Source organism: Alosa alosa, chromosome 21 (assembly GCF_017589495.1).
Source record: "Alosa alosa isolate M-15738 ecotype Scorff River chromosome 21, AALO_Geno_1.1, whole genome shotgun sequence".
Classification (NCBI taxonomy): Eukaryota; Metazoa; Chordata; class Actinopteri; order Clupeiformes; family Clupeidae; genus Alosa; species Alosa alosa.
In genome coordinates this window covers 13,165,463-13,180,921 of record NC_063209.1, presented here as the reverse complement: position 1 = coordinate 13,180,921, position 15,459 = coordinate 13,165,463, and the positions used below count along the sequence as shown (strand labels likewise).

The 15,459-nt window shown below is 40.8% G+C and overlaps 2 protein-coding genes across 2 annotated transcripts; both read left to right on the top strand.

Moving 5' to 3' along the window:
- The first annotated feature begins 449 nt into the window (after positions 1-449).
- LOC125286718 (homeobox protein not2-like) lies at positions 450-1,732 on the top strand. The gene is made up of 2 exons (XM_048231952.1): positions 450-750; positions 862-1,732. The coding sequence occupies exons 1-2, from the start codon at positions 450-452 to the stop codon at positions 1,170-1,172; spliced, it is 612 nt and encodes a 203-aa protein (XP_048087909.1). The 3' UTR covers positions 1,173-1,732.
- Positions 1,733-5,484: 3,752 nt separating this feature from the next.
- On the top strand, positions 5,485-14,872 carry emx3 (empty spiracles homeobox 3). Its single transcript, XM_048231758.1, has 3 exons — positions 5,485-6,258; positions 12,467-12,651; positions 13,474-14,872. Exons 1-3 carry the CDS (start codon positions 5,916-5,918, stop codon positions 13,639-13,641), a joined length of 696 nt encoding a protein of 231 aa, XP_048087715.1. The 5' UTR covers positions 5,485-5,915; the 3' UTR covers positions 13,642-14,872.
- Positions 14,873-15,459: the final 587 nt, after the last annotated feature.

The following is a 15,459-nucleotide window of genomic DNA, read 5'->3' as shown; positions in this document are numbered from 1 at the left end:
TTAAAATCTGCACCTGCTACAAAAGAAGACCACTCATGATTCAGTGACATATTAATTCATTTGTGTAGTTAATTTAGTTTTAACTGCGCCTTGTTGAAACGTATTGTCAGGTTTAATCCTATAATATTTATGAACAATACTTGTTATCTAGTAGGTGGATGGAGAGCCTTTGTTTCGGCAGGTTGGTTTCTTTACTGTTAAATAACAAACATTGTCAACACGAGAAACTAACTTTGATTGGGCGTTAGGGGACAGAGAACAAGTCAGGACTTCGTTGATCGTAATCTGCTCATTAACACGGAACTCCCGAGTCTCTGTCCTCATCGGATTTAGTCTAATTCCCTCAAAGGCGTCGCTCACTGCCGGAATTGCCGCCTTGTCTTCTGTGACCAGACCACGGCGCTATAAATGCTTGACGGGTTCCTAAGCACTCATTACTCCAGGCAAGCATGACGTGGACGCTCCCAGAGAAACTCGGCGGACGCAGAGAGGGACACCTCCCTCTCTTGGAGGGGTCATTGCAGACCAAATCCTCGGGACCGTGGGCACAGCCGAAATATTCGTTCAGCATTGATGCCATCCTGTCCACAGACCATCGGTGCGCTCACCCCCAACAAATAATCGCCTCGCATGTCCCGCTGTCCTCGCCGTATGCCTACATATCTGCCAGAGCGCCGTACCAGCAACAACTCCTTCAGCCACATCTCCAGCCATTCCATCACCACAGCTATGAAACAGACATATATGATGGTAAGACCGGTTTTTATTTTCACAATGCATTACAATGTGTGCGGCAAGCAAAGCTGCGTAACATATACAATAGGTAGTTCACCGAATAACGTGTTTCTCTTCATACACTAGGTAACACCGTTTACCCAAATCATTTGACATGCCGTGGAGGTTTCGTGCGTAAAACATGCAGACGGATCCGCACAATTTTCACTACAGAACAACTGACGAGACTGGAGGAGGTGTTTAGCAAGCAGCGCTATATGACCGGGACTGAGAAAATGTTACTCGCTTCGGCCCTGCGCCTTACAGAGATCCAGGTTAAAGTGTGGTTCCAGAACCGGAGAACGAAATGGAGAAAGAGCAAAGAAGACCAAGCCCAACATTCTCCGTGTTCGGTGGAGGAAGAGTTCATCTCGGTCGACAGTGACGACTCCCTGTAGTTTAAAAGAACTTTAACAGTTGGTGTTAATACACCGCAACATCTTTGTCTTTATTTTTATTTCTGTTACGAAAACATATATGTCCTAAAGCAGTGGTTATCAAACTGCAGTGGTTATCAAACTGTGGTACGGGTAGCCTACCATTGGTGGTACGCAGACTCTTTCTAGTGGTAGCCTATACTCTGGGACTCTCCAGGATGTTTTTTTTTTTTCCATAAAGAGGAAATAACCAATTCAAATTATATAAAATATAAATAGGCTATATAATAAAAAAATACTTAATCACATAATTACTGAAGTTAAATTTAAACTAGTTGGGTCTTTCTTGAAAAGAAATAGTATGTGCAATGTAAAATGCGTAGTTAAATAATCCTGCGCTACTGTATTTTAATGACGGTCATAATGGTGGTACTTGGGAAGCCAATTGTTTTCTGAGGTGATACTCGTTGTGAAAAGTTTGATAACCACTGACCTAAGGTATTTCTTGTCAGACAAGACACATTTGGAAGATGGTACTACTGTGTGGTATCCCATGCCTCTTAAATAAAATATAGGCCACCCTACAATTTCTCAATGGGGTCAATGTGTGGTCCAAGAAACTGAAATATTCCTATACCGTTGTCTCGTATCTTATTCGTTAATCTATAGTTAGGCAGGATTATATATTTTAATGGAAATGAAAGTGTATATCATTATTAGCCTGTTATTATTATTATTATTAGTAGCATATTATGTTAATATAGAAATTATCTAATGGCCTAGGCTATGTAATGTGATTTAACAACCCCCCTCTAACGAATAACTTCAAAACACCCTACAATTGAGTCGCTGTTTAAGTTAGACTAACTCCACATTTACATTCAATATCGAATGTGAATCGGACACGCGATATAGCCTATTAATTATCATCGACTCCAAAATCATGGTATAGCCTGATTATTTTACAAGAAGGTCACACCTATGACACTTATGTTTCACAGTAATAGCCTGTGAAACGTGTTGATATGAGTTCCGCCATAATGAATTGGGTTAATATAGCCTACACCTTTAAAGATCAATACGCATCAAAGCGCAAATGGAATTAAGGATAACACATGGATAAATATAATTAGCAGAACAAAGGCCTTGAGCCCGTGCATACAGTCTTTTTAAACGATGGTTTCTGTTATAGCCTTGTTCGATGGAAAAACTGAACATAGAATTGGCAACGCAGCTGAACTACATGGCCGAGTGCACATCTGTTCCAAATTTTTACTGGAGGTCGAACGTTCTTAATATTAATAATAATAATAATAATAGTAATAATAGTAATAATAATAATAATAATAATAATGATCATGATGATGAAGCTGGCTGCTGGTTTTCTGTCCTCTTGAGGTAGCCCAATATAACACCTGTAGAAATGCACTTGAAGAATAACCCGTAACCATGGTTATCCTTTACATGATTAGATCACTAGATGGCATTAAAGAGTGCACAGCATTAGGACAGGATCAGTGGTTAACTCAAATAAGATTCATGATAAGATCGCAAATATAATTTGCCATATTTGGATAATCCTAATAGGAATTAGGTGATAAGTACAACTGATTAAAACTAAAGGTTCACACCAATCCATGACAATAATATATTAGATTTGTCTTTTCAAAATGTATAAAACTGACTTGAGTTGTTATAGGCATACATGCATTCTGGTCTTAGAACGTCTACACTCTGAAAACAAATGTGTTGTCCCTATCTGCAGAGGTGTGTTTAAAAACAATGCAAGCTGTGTTGTTTTCAACACATTCATTTTAAAACTCTATGTTCTCATTTAAACTTCTATCTAGTAGGAGTTTATATACATACATACATACATACATACATACATACATACATACATACATACATGCATACATACATACATACATACATACATACATATAGCCTATATGTACACATGCTCAAGGAGCTTCCCTTTTTTGTTTCAAAATAGGGGGATAAAGTCCTTTGCTGTAGGTAACCGTTCATTATATACATCCAAGATATTGGACTGGTTTTGAGAGGAGATTACATTATTGTCCATCTTTTGTGCCAGCTACACAAGAACAGTATAAAAGTTGCACAGAACTTTAGAACGCATGCTAAATACATCACATAATTACTTGAAAGTCCTCATGATGTGTCACTTTCTTAGATTAGGTATACAGCTGTGTCTTTTTAAAAAGAAATGTCACTCTCTTTCCTCTAATCCTCTAAAGCCCCGGCCTCTTTAGAAGTAGTAAAATAGCCAACACTTATTTCACACCCTTCCTCTGGTCACAGATGAAAGAGAGATTCACATCGTCAGTTAGCTTGTTCCAGGCAGGGGAACAATAATCACGTTTTAACTCGACTTCACACCCCAAGTATTCACAAAAACTCCAACTGTTAATGCCTCCTTTCAATGCTGTGCAATCTGTAATCACTGGCCAGAGGCAAAATTAATAGACACTAATGGCCATTTGGATCCGAAGAGGCAAAGAGAGGGGAGGGGGCAAAATCTGCCAGTGAAAGCTATTAATTATATGCAGAGGGAGCAAGTGGGCAGGCCCTGGATGGGGAGGGAGGCGTGTGTGTGTGTGTGGGGGGGAGGAAGGAGAGTGGGAGGCGAGGGGGTATAGCTTTGAGGCTCTGAAGGGCCCATGGCCTGCAAGTTTCACATGGACTTCCGCAGAGCACCTTGTGAAAGAGGCAGGCAGGGGGGCTTTCTGGCCGGGACCAGGCGGCCGGGATTGTTTCATCTGAAAAGGGCGACATCTGTCCGGGGGTTGGGGGAGACTCTGCCCAAGCCCATTAGGTCTGCCGCTCACTCAACAACTTCCAAGATCTCTCTCTCTCTCTCTCTCTCTCTAAATGGACAATAGTGAAGGAAGGGGAGGGAGAGGAACGAAGAAGAGCAGAAGGTGTATTGGTTGAGCAGCAGAGGATGTGGGAATTGAGTTCTAGATTTCCCAGTGCTATGATCTGTCTATGCCTGTGTACAGACAGACGGTCACTCATACGCAGAGGTGGAAGTCCAGCTTCAGAAAGTAAAAGTCCTACCACATCTGTGGCAACCATTCACTTAAACCTGCTGATTCTAATCAGAACAACTCTTCAGCCAGATAGAGCAGCTCATTGGTGAATCGTTGACCTTTAATTGTTCAACAGTGAGTGTTAGGATCCCACAGAAGATGGCATGTTAACCTCCCCGTCGTGCCAGGGGGCAATGAATTCACATCATCATATACATTACGCTCTCACAGTCCCCAGCGCTTTCTCAGTCACACAAGTTCATGCAGTGCAAAGGTCAAGTGGTGTCCGCGTGCTCACACATAATCAGTGTCATAAGTGCCAAGGCACAAACTTATTTGAATGTTAATGACCCCCATGTTTTTTAAATGAGCATTATGCATTATAAAAAAAGACAACTTTCATCAACACTGAGCAAGTCAAATGAACCACATCTGTGGTGTGACTTGCATGTTAGTATGCATAATTTGCTGAGTATTTTTAAATTAATTTATTATACAGGTGTTCTCACTAACACTATATAGTTGTCTTCATTTTTTCTTTCCCTGTGGTGCATGTGTGTGATTTGTAAGTGTGCAAAACCCAGTTCATCACTGTGATGAAATAAAGGCAGTAGACTTAATTAAAATGAACATCTGTGAGTAATGATTTACACATTTATCTATAAATTGCTTTCTTCTAGTCTGCATAGAATTCAGTAATTGCATATCCTTTCATACACAAGTCACAGTTTTTTCATACATCAAATCTTTAAATACAAAAAGGTGCACCCCAACGTTGAGACCTTTGTAGATCATTTGAAACAGCCTAAGGTTAATGGACATATATGATACTGACAAAGTCCCATAGGCTATATGAATTACCTCTAGAAACAATTGTGAAGTAACAGCTGTTATGCACTACAAGAAGTTAAACAGAATGTTTTTCAATGTAATGATACAGTACATTTGATCGTTTATTCACTTCAGTCGACTTTATATAGCTTAATTAACAACCACAATTTGAAATTAATCTGTTTATGAGCATTGCAAAGTCTGCAATAACATGAAGTGTAGGGTCACTGCGATGCACAAAAATTGGGAGGAAAGGTAGCCTATAGTGTAATGATTCGTTACTGTCAGGGTGCATACAGCGCCGCTTAACATCCAACAAAATGGCTGTAATTTGCAGCTCATGGCTTCATCTGCGCATGCTCTCCACACCTCTGTCACAGAGTCGATGGCAGGTATTGAGGTTGGCGAATGACAAGCCCTTTCTCAAAAGACTGTCTGATCTTCGGTCAAAACAGCGCTTAGAGATGTTGTCTAGAAGAAGAGGACTCAACTAGCGCTGTCACAAACCATCTGACATCAAGAGAAACAAACATAGCATACTTGTGCGTTCTAATGTGTAGGCGATCGGTGACGAGCTCCGGCAGATTTCTTGAAATCATTTATTAATGTGCATTGAATAGTTTTGGGGAGACGGACACTCGGATTCAGCTCGAAGAATCTCTACATTGAGACTTTTGGAGGTATCGAAACGCTCACGTTCAGCTTATGCACGTTATGGATTCCATTGGATCATACAAATTACGTTAACTTGCCTTTGGAGGATTTTTACTGACTCTGTTGCTGAACTGCTGGGCACGATCCGAAACCCTGTTATTGCTTTACGGTTTGGCAGTGATATTTTTCGTAAGGTATTTGATTTTTATGAAACTTTAAAGTGATGTTTCAACACAACAAAAAGTGTTTTACCATCGAATCGCTCGTCGGCAAAGATGCCATTTCCTCGACATCTGGGGACGAACCTATCAGACCGACAGCGCTGAGATTGACGGAGTCTGTTCATCCCGCGCCTTTTGGGACATGTTTCCAGAACTCCGGCAGGACCTTGTACAGTGGCCCGGAAATGATGTTCCCAGATCCGGGCTCCCATGCCACCAACCCCTCACTGTCGCTCCATCATCTCCAAATCCCCACGCAGCATTTCTTCAACCCTCACCAGAGAGACGCACTGAACTTCTATCCGTGGGTGCTGCGAAACCGATATCTTGGACACAGGTTCCAAGGTTAGTAGTCTTACGATTTTTAATTGGTCAAACTTTTTTTTTTATTTACGGTGCATTCTGTAGTTTAGGTATCTTGGCGGGAATAAAATATAGTTAGTTCCATGTGCACGTGTCGTATCACTCTTGATGGACATCTTACTTGTTCTGATGTTACCCATTCTCAGAGTTCTGCACAACTAGAATGTAAGGCGATAAAGTTGATGGACGCTGTCCATAACGTTAAGTAACAATTACTTTCATAAATAGAGTTTAGAGTAGATTTACAAGTGGTATTGTTTTCTCCTGTCATGAGGATATCGTTGCCCTGCCATGGTATAGGACAGCTTAGGCCCGTTGTGATTGCAGCATGTCTGCAGGCATAGGCTATGGTTTTTATAAATGAAAATTAAACTGTTTATTTTAGTATTAAGATGGTCCTCAAGTGAAACAAAAAGGCGGCTATAACTGTCAATAACATTAACATAATTTGTTGGCTATAGACTGTCAGTTGACATTTGATTCAGATGACGCGGTTAATTGCCATGTGGAGCACACTAAGCCTACTCAACACAAAACATATTGTATAGATTTAAAACACGAGTAAATGTTTATATATAGGCATGCATATCCTCAAACTACCCTCAGCGTTAAAGTAGGCAACAAGGAAAATTATATGGCACAATTGTTTTTTTGTAAAATATGCTGCATACATGAAATTATATGAAACGAATGAAAATAGAAGATAAAATTGTTATTTCCAAAGAAAATGGTAGTATAAACTACTGAATTGAACAGTTAGGACTCATTTGAAATAACAAAAATCCCGCAATGTAGGCGACGTACATGTACACATGTTAATTGCTTCATGGATAACATGGAACATATTTAATTAATCGATAAAATTTGATTTATTAAACAAAATTAAAAGGGAAAACGTAGACTAGTTAAGGAAGGAAAACACGCTGGGGGGAAATACCGGTAGGTTATACTAGTAACTTTCTTGTGCCCACCTTTTAATAGCGGGCTACATAGGCCTATAGTATAGTTAAATATTATATAGTAAGTAGATATATAGGTATAAAATGAGAAGGCTATTTTGTTATAAAATAGCAAGAATATTTGGCTTGTTATCATCATAGTCTGAGAAAATATGTTAAATATTTTATGCAGACTTTGTTGCAGACTTTTGTAGAAATAAATGACACCTACCATCGTCGTCTGCATGAGCACGCTAAACAATGCGTAGCATTATATTTTATTTTTGTCGCAATTTTATTTTGTTCTCTTGACTGTTCGAAAATAAATAATTTGGAGGTAATATGATCTAACGCACTCTTGTTTGGACATTTTACTGCTATTGATATGTATTCATTTAGCAAACCGATGAAATACTATTAGCAAATTATATTATTAATTCAGTATTTTTTGTGTAGTTCCACAATCATTTTCAGCATGCTCTGAACATGAATTTAAGCAGGCCCCTTCAAAATCAGATGAATACCATGGCAATTTACAGGACTGCAACAGTAACATTATTATTTATTTATAAACTTGCACAGACACAAATAGAAATAACCTGAATTATCATCAGCAGTAGGAATAAGACTCTCTCTATCTCTCTCTTTTATACCACTTCTCTTCAAAACAGTATGCTTTCTACTGTTACTGTTTGGGTCTTTTGGGCCAAAACATCCTGAGAAGTAACTAATACTGGGTGGCCCCATTAACCAAGCAATTTGTTAAACCAGGTGGATCAATGACGCTTTGCTGGCCAGGCCAGCCAGTCATGTTGAGTCAGATGAAATCTGCCCCTATGAGACTCAGGTCGCGTCAGGTATACACACACACAGAGCTGGCCTCACTCCGCTCCCTCTCTCTCTCTCTCTCACACACACACACACACACACACACACACACACACACACACACACACACACACACACCCTCGGGCTGTCCCACAGGTAATTGGGGAAGTCGGAGGTTGTTGTGACTATTGGTCAGATCCGGGACTGAGATAGATTCTCTTTTGTCTGTGCCCTACGCTCACCCACTCAGTGCTGGTGTCCAGTAACCTTGAACACTATACTGTCCGGACAAGGCTAAACACGGCTTAAAAGGGACTGGATTACCTGTCCCATGTGTGTGTCCTTCTCTTTGGCTCCTTCCATGTCTCTCGCCCCTTTTGTGTTGCTCACTGGTTAATGGTCTTTACTGGTTGATGGTGTTAATGGTCTTTGAGGGGCTCACTTCCTCTGGACTGATCGGGGAAAGACCTGTGAGTCTGTGGGCTCCGCCATGTAGCACGACAGTAAACACGATCTCAGATTTGTCGCTTCGCGTAAGCATACGGTCTCGTCATTGGACACATTCCACGGCACATGGCCTATGTTATGACTCGGGCACTGGGCATACTGGGATCTCTTTTGATCCATGTATTGTGTTTGTGTCGATTTGTCTCCCTGGTCTTCTCCTCGGTCATCCTCAGGATGTGGACATTAGAATGGCCAGCAACACAACAGAAATGCATGTGTACTTGCAAAAATGAAACAATCACTCATTTGCAGATTTGGGTTGTTGCGTTTGCTGGAGAAATTTGAAACGGTTATGGACAGAACTAAGCAGAGAGAAGTAGTAGACACCTAACAGCGAGAGAGTGAATGAGAGAAGTAGTCGGGGTACAGTGAATGAAAGCTAATGGTGGTTTTGGCTCTGGAGGGGTGAACAATTCAGGGCCTTCATTTCCCTCCCCTTTCCTCAGAAGATAATGAGGCCAGCGCTGACAAGACCAAGCTTGTTTGTGCCAGGGGAACGGTAGCGGCCCTGAACTACATGCCATCTGGTTCCCTTTCAGCTAAGTTTGGGGGGCACTCTCTCTCTATCTCTCTCTCTCCTTTTCTCTCTGAGCGGGATGGCCAAGGTCTGTTTGAGACAATCTTCCCCAAGGGGGAGTCCTCCGTTCCTGGGTAGCAGCCCGGGCGCACGTCCCTGGTGGAGCTTTGGTTGGGGGGTCCTTGATCCTGCACCTTGCTCAGGGGAACTTGGGGAGATGGTGATACCCAAGACACAGTGTCAGATACACATGCGCACACACACATATGCACCTGCATGCACAGACACACACAGAAACACTCATGTACGTGCAAATACACACACACACACACACACACGCACACACACACACACACACACACACACATCCACAGAAACTCACACAGACCCCCCCCCCCCTCTCACACACACACACACACACACACACACACACACACACACACACACACACACACACTGCATACACGACGCACACACAGACACACACACATGCAGAACATGCCAAGCCTGAACGTGTGTGCGGTGATTTGACGGGTGTGATGAGCGCAGCGAAGGCCATTTTTCAATCTAATCGTCCCTGATGTGACTGTGGGAGAGAGATTAGAGGGTCAGTTTGTCATCGGCGGGATTAGGAGATGTGTTTGCCTGCTGAGCACATGCTCGTGACGGACGGCCTAATGTCCCCCACCCGCCCGCCCGGGTCTTCTTGGCCTGTTGGTGCTCACTGCTCCTTGAGGAACGTTTAAGGATTACTTTTCAACACCCGCAGAGCTGAGGAAGCTCATTATTGACATTCTTACCCCCCCTCCCATCCACACATACACTCTTCCCCCCTCCCACTCTCAGAAACTCAGAAACAGACACATTTTTTTTTTTCCTGAGATGTCTCTATTGTTTTTCTTTTCCTTTTTTTCTTGTCGGCCTCTGATGTTCAAAAGAAGTTTCAGCACGCCAGCTGAAAATGCTTGTCAATGACAGTCCTGTGACAGTAAAAAATGCACCCTTTCCGCAGCCCTGGTAAAAGACATGTCTTAATAGAAAGGAGTGCTAAACCTTTAGAAGCTCTTAAAACCCATCATGTTTTTTCCCCCTGCCTTTGACCGAAGTAGGCAGGCAGAGCAGTTTGTATGTTTACCAATAGAAGCACATTATTACACATTCATCTTTATTCAAGTATGAAATACATGTGCACAATTTTCACTTCCTCTCCTAAAGAATTCCCTGACCATCACACATTCTTTAGGTTATAGAAGATAGTAATGTGATAAAACTGCTTATTTAAGAAACCAAATGATTGAGCTGTTGATCTGAACAAGCTTTTAGCTGGAAGTCCTATTGAAAGGATTTAGTTCAAAGCTATTGTCTGGAGATGAAAGGTTGGTCTCCATGGACTGAAAGAAACGTTAAGTCCACAAGGCCGACAACTAATCCCCCTTTCATATAGCATTGATGCCATTAATACCTTTTGTGTCCTCAATCGGTACATCTTTATATTTTGTTAAGGTTTCAAAAAGGGTCGACATGCTCAAGGGACCTTTGTGCAAAAAAAATCTGTTTTAATTAGCAAATTCAATTAAGTTTGTCCCAGAGCACTTGAAGAGTATCAGTTTGAGGTAGACTAGAATGCTAGAATGCTCCACGTAAGTGTTAGGCCCAAGTGCAGAACATTAATGTTTTTTCTGGCCGTGTGTAATTTTCTCCTTTGTAGCCATTAGGTTGGAAACAACACAAGGCCATTAGGATAATTGGTGACAAGTGAGCACCTTGATAAGCTCTATTTAGATTGCAATTCCAGTCCCCTATCAAAATAGACGTCTGAGTTAAAGTTGTCATATCATGTTCCTTCATCACATCAGAAATCATGACCTTGTCAAGGATATGATCTGTACACAAAATAGTGTATAGTCAAATGAAGGGGGAATGTATTTGTGCATCAAGAAGATGTGAAGTGCAGGTCTGGCATGTTTGCATAGTTTTTGACGTAGATGTCTGCTGTCGTGCACCTGAGGTGAGCGTTGACATTTGGGGTTTGGACATCGGTTGTTGCCCCTTTGCGTGCCACATGCCCCAGATGGGTTCCATTTTGCCTATTCGTGAGGGAGGCTGTATTTAAAGTCCTTATTCTTCTAAAAAATATCCACACCAAACTCAACTGGCGGTCAGGGAGAAAAATCAAAGGCCATTTGTTTATGTAAAATATTTTTGTTTTCTTATAAGTGATTTTAATAAACGGATAAAGGCCCTTGGGTGCCAGATGGCCACTGCGGTGGGACACAAAGTCACGCACCAAACTAAACTGAAAATTAACGACATTTCACTGTTGCCTTGAATGAAATCGGACGAAATGCATGGGCATTTCATTTGCTTAACTGCCATATAGTCATTATATTCATCAGGCAATTTTTTCAGCACAGATGTTTTTGCATTCCCCAGACTAATATATTTACCTAGGACTTCTCTTTGAATTGCAACAACTTAAAGGCCATGCATTTGTATACAAATGAGCCTAATGCCAGTTTGCAGGAGGAGAACGACTTTGCTTTCAAATCTAAAGGCCCTAACATAGACCTTGCAGTTACAATGCTTCTGATTGGAAAAAAAAAAACCTATGCAAGTGGATATTTTATAAATTAAATGAATATTGTTGAAATTATATTAATTAAATTGTTTTTCATTTGTGTACTGATTTACGTCAAGTGTTCCTGGAAAATGTCATAATGTTTTAATTAATTTTTTTATTGTTATTATTAACAGACAAATATAAAATATTTATTTTAAATACATTATTTCACTTATGCTGTGTAATAGTATACCACATAATTTGCAGAATCACATTGGAGAAATAGGTAATTGAATACAAAACTAAATATTCAGTGTATGGATAAAATGTAATTGTTCACATTATTATATTTTATGAAAAATATATTTTTTAACGTAACTTTTTTGTTGCGGGCAGGATCACTCGGTCTTGATGAACAGTGTTGTTAATGTGATGACATATGAACATAAATCAGTGGCCACGATATCAATCTTAAACTCGCTGTCTGGCTACACAGGCCGGCACACTGAAACAATATTATCCTCTGCAAATGTGGCCAAGAATATTTTGGATGTGCTTTTGGAAGACTTTTACAAAATGCTAAAAGGAAGAAAAAACTTTACCAATCAGCATCTGTATACATAATATTGTATTTCATTAAGCCAAAATTATAATAATTAAATGATATGTGCTTCATTAAACAAAATATTGTTTTTAGAAATACAAAATGCTCACCTATGATTAACTTTGTGCATTAACATAATGGTCAACATGATATCTATAGACCTATCCATTTTTATATATTTTGTCAATATTTTTATCAACTCATGGACCCCCCTTCCCCAATCCTTCTTTTTGTAGGTGATGACAGCAGTCCAGAGAACCTGCTTCTGCACGGACCATTCTCCCGCAAGCCCAAGCGCATTCGCACGGCCTTCTCTCCCTCGCAGCTGCTGAGGCTAGAGCGGGCCTTCGAGAAGAACCACTATGTGGTGGGTGCAGAGCGCAAGCAGCTCGCCAACGGCCTCTGTCTTACCGAAACACAGGTGAGGAGGAACACCCCGAGACACACACACACACATACTCACACACACTCATCACCAGAAATGTATGCCATGACCCACAATGCCGAGCAGAGAGACACAGTGAGAGAGAAGGATAGTAAGAGAGAGGGATAGAGAGGAGTAGAGGAAGAGGGTTGCCGGGTGCGGCAAGTCTGCATTCCTCTGCCCTGAGATGGGCCCCTAGCATGTCCGTCGGCTCTTGAGTCATCTATCTGGTACACCATGCCTGGGACTGAAACACAGTTTCATCACCCCCCCCTGTCGCCGGAAGAGCTTTGCTGTTGCTCTGCGGCTCTGTGGCTACAGGATGCGTCGGACTAATGACAGAGGAATGCAGTGTGCACAAGCGCTTAATGTGCTATCTTATACGTAAACAAGCACCTACACACCTACCTATAGTAATCATTCACAAAAGTGACAGTTGGCGAGAAACACTGGGGTGTTGACATTAATGTGTAGCATGTGTCACCGTATTTAATGTAATCTCACACACCATCATAAATATCTACCTTCACTATTTCACAACAGTGACAGTGTCAGTGAGAAAAACTGGCTGCATTGAAATAGATAAATCTACATGTATGTGTTGCCGTATTTAAGGCTTTAGACACTATAATAAATTCAAAATACATTTTCATAGAAGCCTGATTCAAATGGATCATACTTTATATATTATATAATTCATATGATGGTCTTTAAATATTGGCTTTGAAATATTTTTGCATGGCACTGTAATATGACCAAACTGTATCTATCTAGTAAGTCAAGTGGCTCATGAAGGTCTTGTTTAATTCATTCTTTCAGGTAAAGGTGTGGTTCCAGAACAGAAGGACCAAACACAAGCGCCAGAAGCTGGAAGAGGAGTCTCCGGAGTCGCAGCAGAAGAGGAAAGGCAGTCAGCACGTGAGCCGCTGGCGAGTGGCCACACAGCAGTCCGGTTCGGACGACATCGATGTCATCTCCGAGGACTGAGACCTCCAGACTCGCTCGAATCAGACTCAAACCTCTCCGAGACACTATCCGTGACAGAGAGAGTACAACATGTTTGATTTTGTTTTTGTTTTTGTTTTGGTTTGGTTTGCGTTATTTTTATTTTTTAAAATAAATATGTTCAAATAGCAGTGGCAGCAGTGACTGGTGATGGTGTGGCGTGGTCAAGGGCCGGGAGCGCTCCCCGCAGGCAGCCCCGAACGTGGGACGGATCCGAAAAAGAGGATCGCCAGCTATGCAGTTGTAGCGCCAGCGGCACAGAGACAGTGTGTGGGAGAACTTCTTGACTGAAACAAACGTCTCAGAAGTCTTTAGCCCTTCGGATTGGCGGCCAGTGGCGGCCATTTACTCACCGGCGTGTTTCACACAGTGAAATACAGTCACATCATTTACTATTCCACTTGAGTTTCATTTTTTAAATCACCTTTGAAGTCTTCAACTGTCTCACCTCACTGTCTTGTGTCAGCATAACCTTCACTAAAGATAGCGTGACTATCTAATCATCATTTGAGTTGTTTGTTTGTTTGTTTGTTTGTTTGTATAATTGAATCCACTTGCTTAATTGTATAACATGCTTTGTATGTTGTTCAATAACAGACACTTGTTTCAAGTTGGAAATTGCTGTGCTTCTGGTGAGATATACGGCATCGATTTGTTTATATTTTTAATAGCCCTGTGCTGTGCTTTTTTCATTCGATACACAAAAAACAGGAAACCTTTTCCCCCACAACCAATCAGTAAAAATATTTCAAATCTCTCCAGTGTTTGCACATTAGATAGTTCTGGTGTTTTGCAAGTTAGAGTTTGTATGCAATATTAACAACAACAACAACAACAACTTCTATGCATTTGTGTTCCTTACCTGTAGTCAATGTTTTCCATATTTCCTCAGTTGATCCTCTGCTTTCTGGGTTAGATTGTCATTTATTGAAAGGGCATTCATGATGATCTACATGTAATTATCAGACAGTGAAACCAATGTGTCTGAAAATGTGCTTGGGATTCACACAGAGACAGCAAGGCTGTGGTTTGGGACAATGCTAACTTTGAAATCATTTTGTAGCACTTCATAGCAAGATTCTGTCTATAATGTTGGAATGCACTGTTCATACTTTGCAGTTTAACAAATGCCTAGACACTCTTATTTTGTATTGTTTTTTACCCCTCTGTTCAGAATATTAGATTATTAAAGTGTTAACATTATTTTAAATTATTTTAAATATCCAGTGATTTCTGAGTTTGTTATTAAAACAAGACTTTAAGAATGGCTAGAACAACCTTCAAATATATTCAGGTTTAGCATTTCGGGTTTGTAGGAAAATTCTGACGTGCAAAAATATCCTCCCATAAATACGACACAGCCACTCACACAAACACACACGCACACACGTACAAAGAGAGAGACAGAGAAAGAGAGAGAGAGACATTATTAATTTGGTCACTATATGCTATATCCAAAGTTCTACCATGTCAAACATTAATGTCAAATGTGAACATGTCAAAATCTCTAGGATGAATGCACATGTAACTGCACTGAATACAAAAAGAAAACAATCTGGGAGTCTGAATCAATTGATCATGTTCATGATCAGCCGGACAGCCAAAAGAAAAGCTCTGATGTTTGTTCGTGAGGATGTTGCTGTTTTACACACTTGCTGAAGGCTGGGCCATTTCCCTGAAGCTCCTGTGTGCACTTGTCAAGGGGATATGAGTCACGCAGCTCAGCTACACCGTTGACAGCAGTACTCTGCTTTTTGACATTTGAATTGTGTGTCTTAATTAATGTTCTTGTGCTCCTAG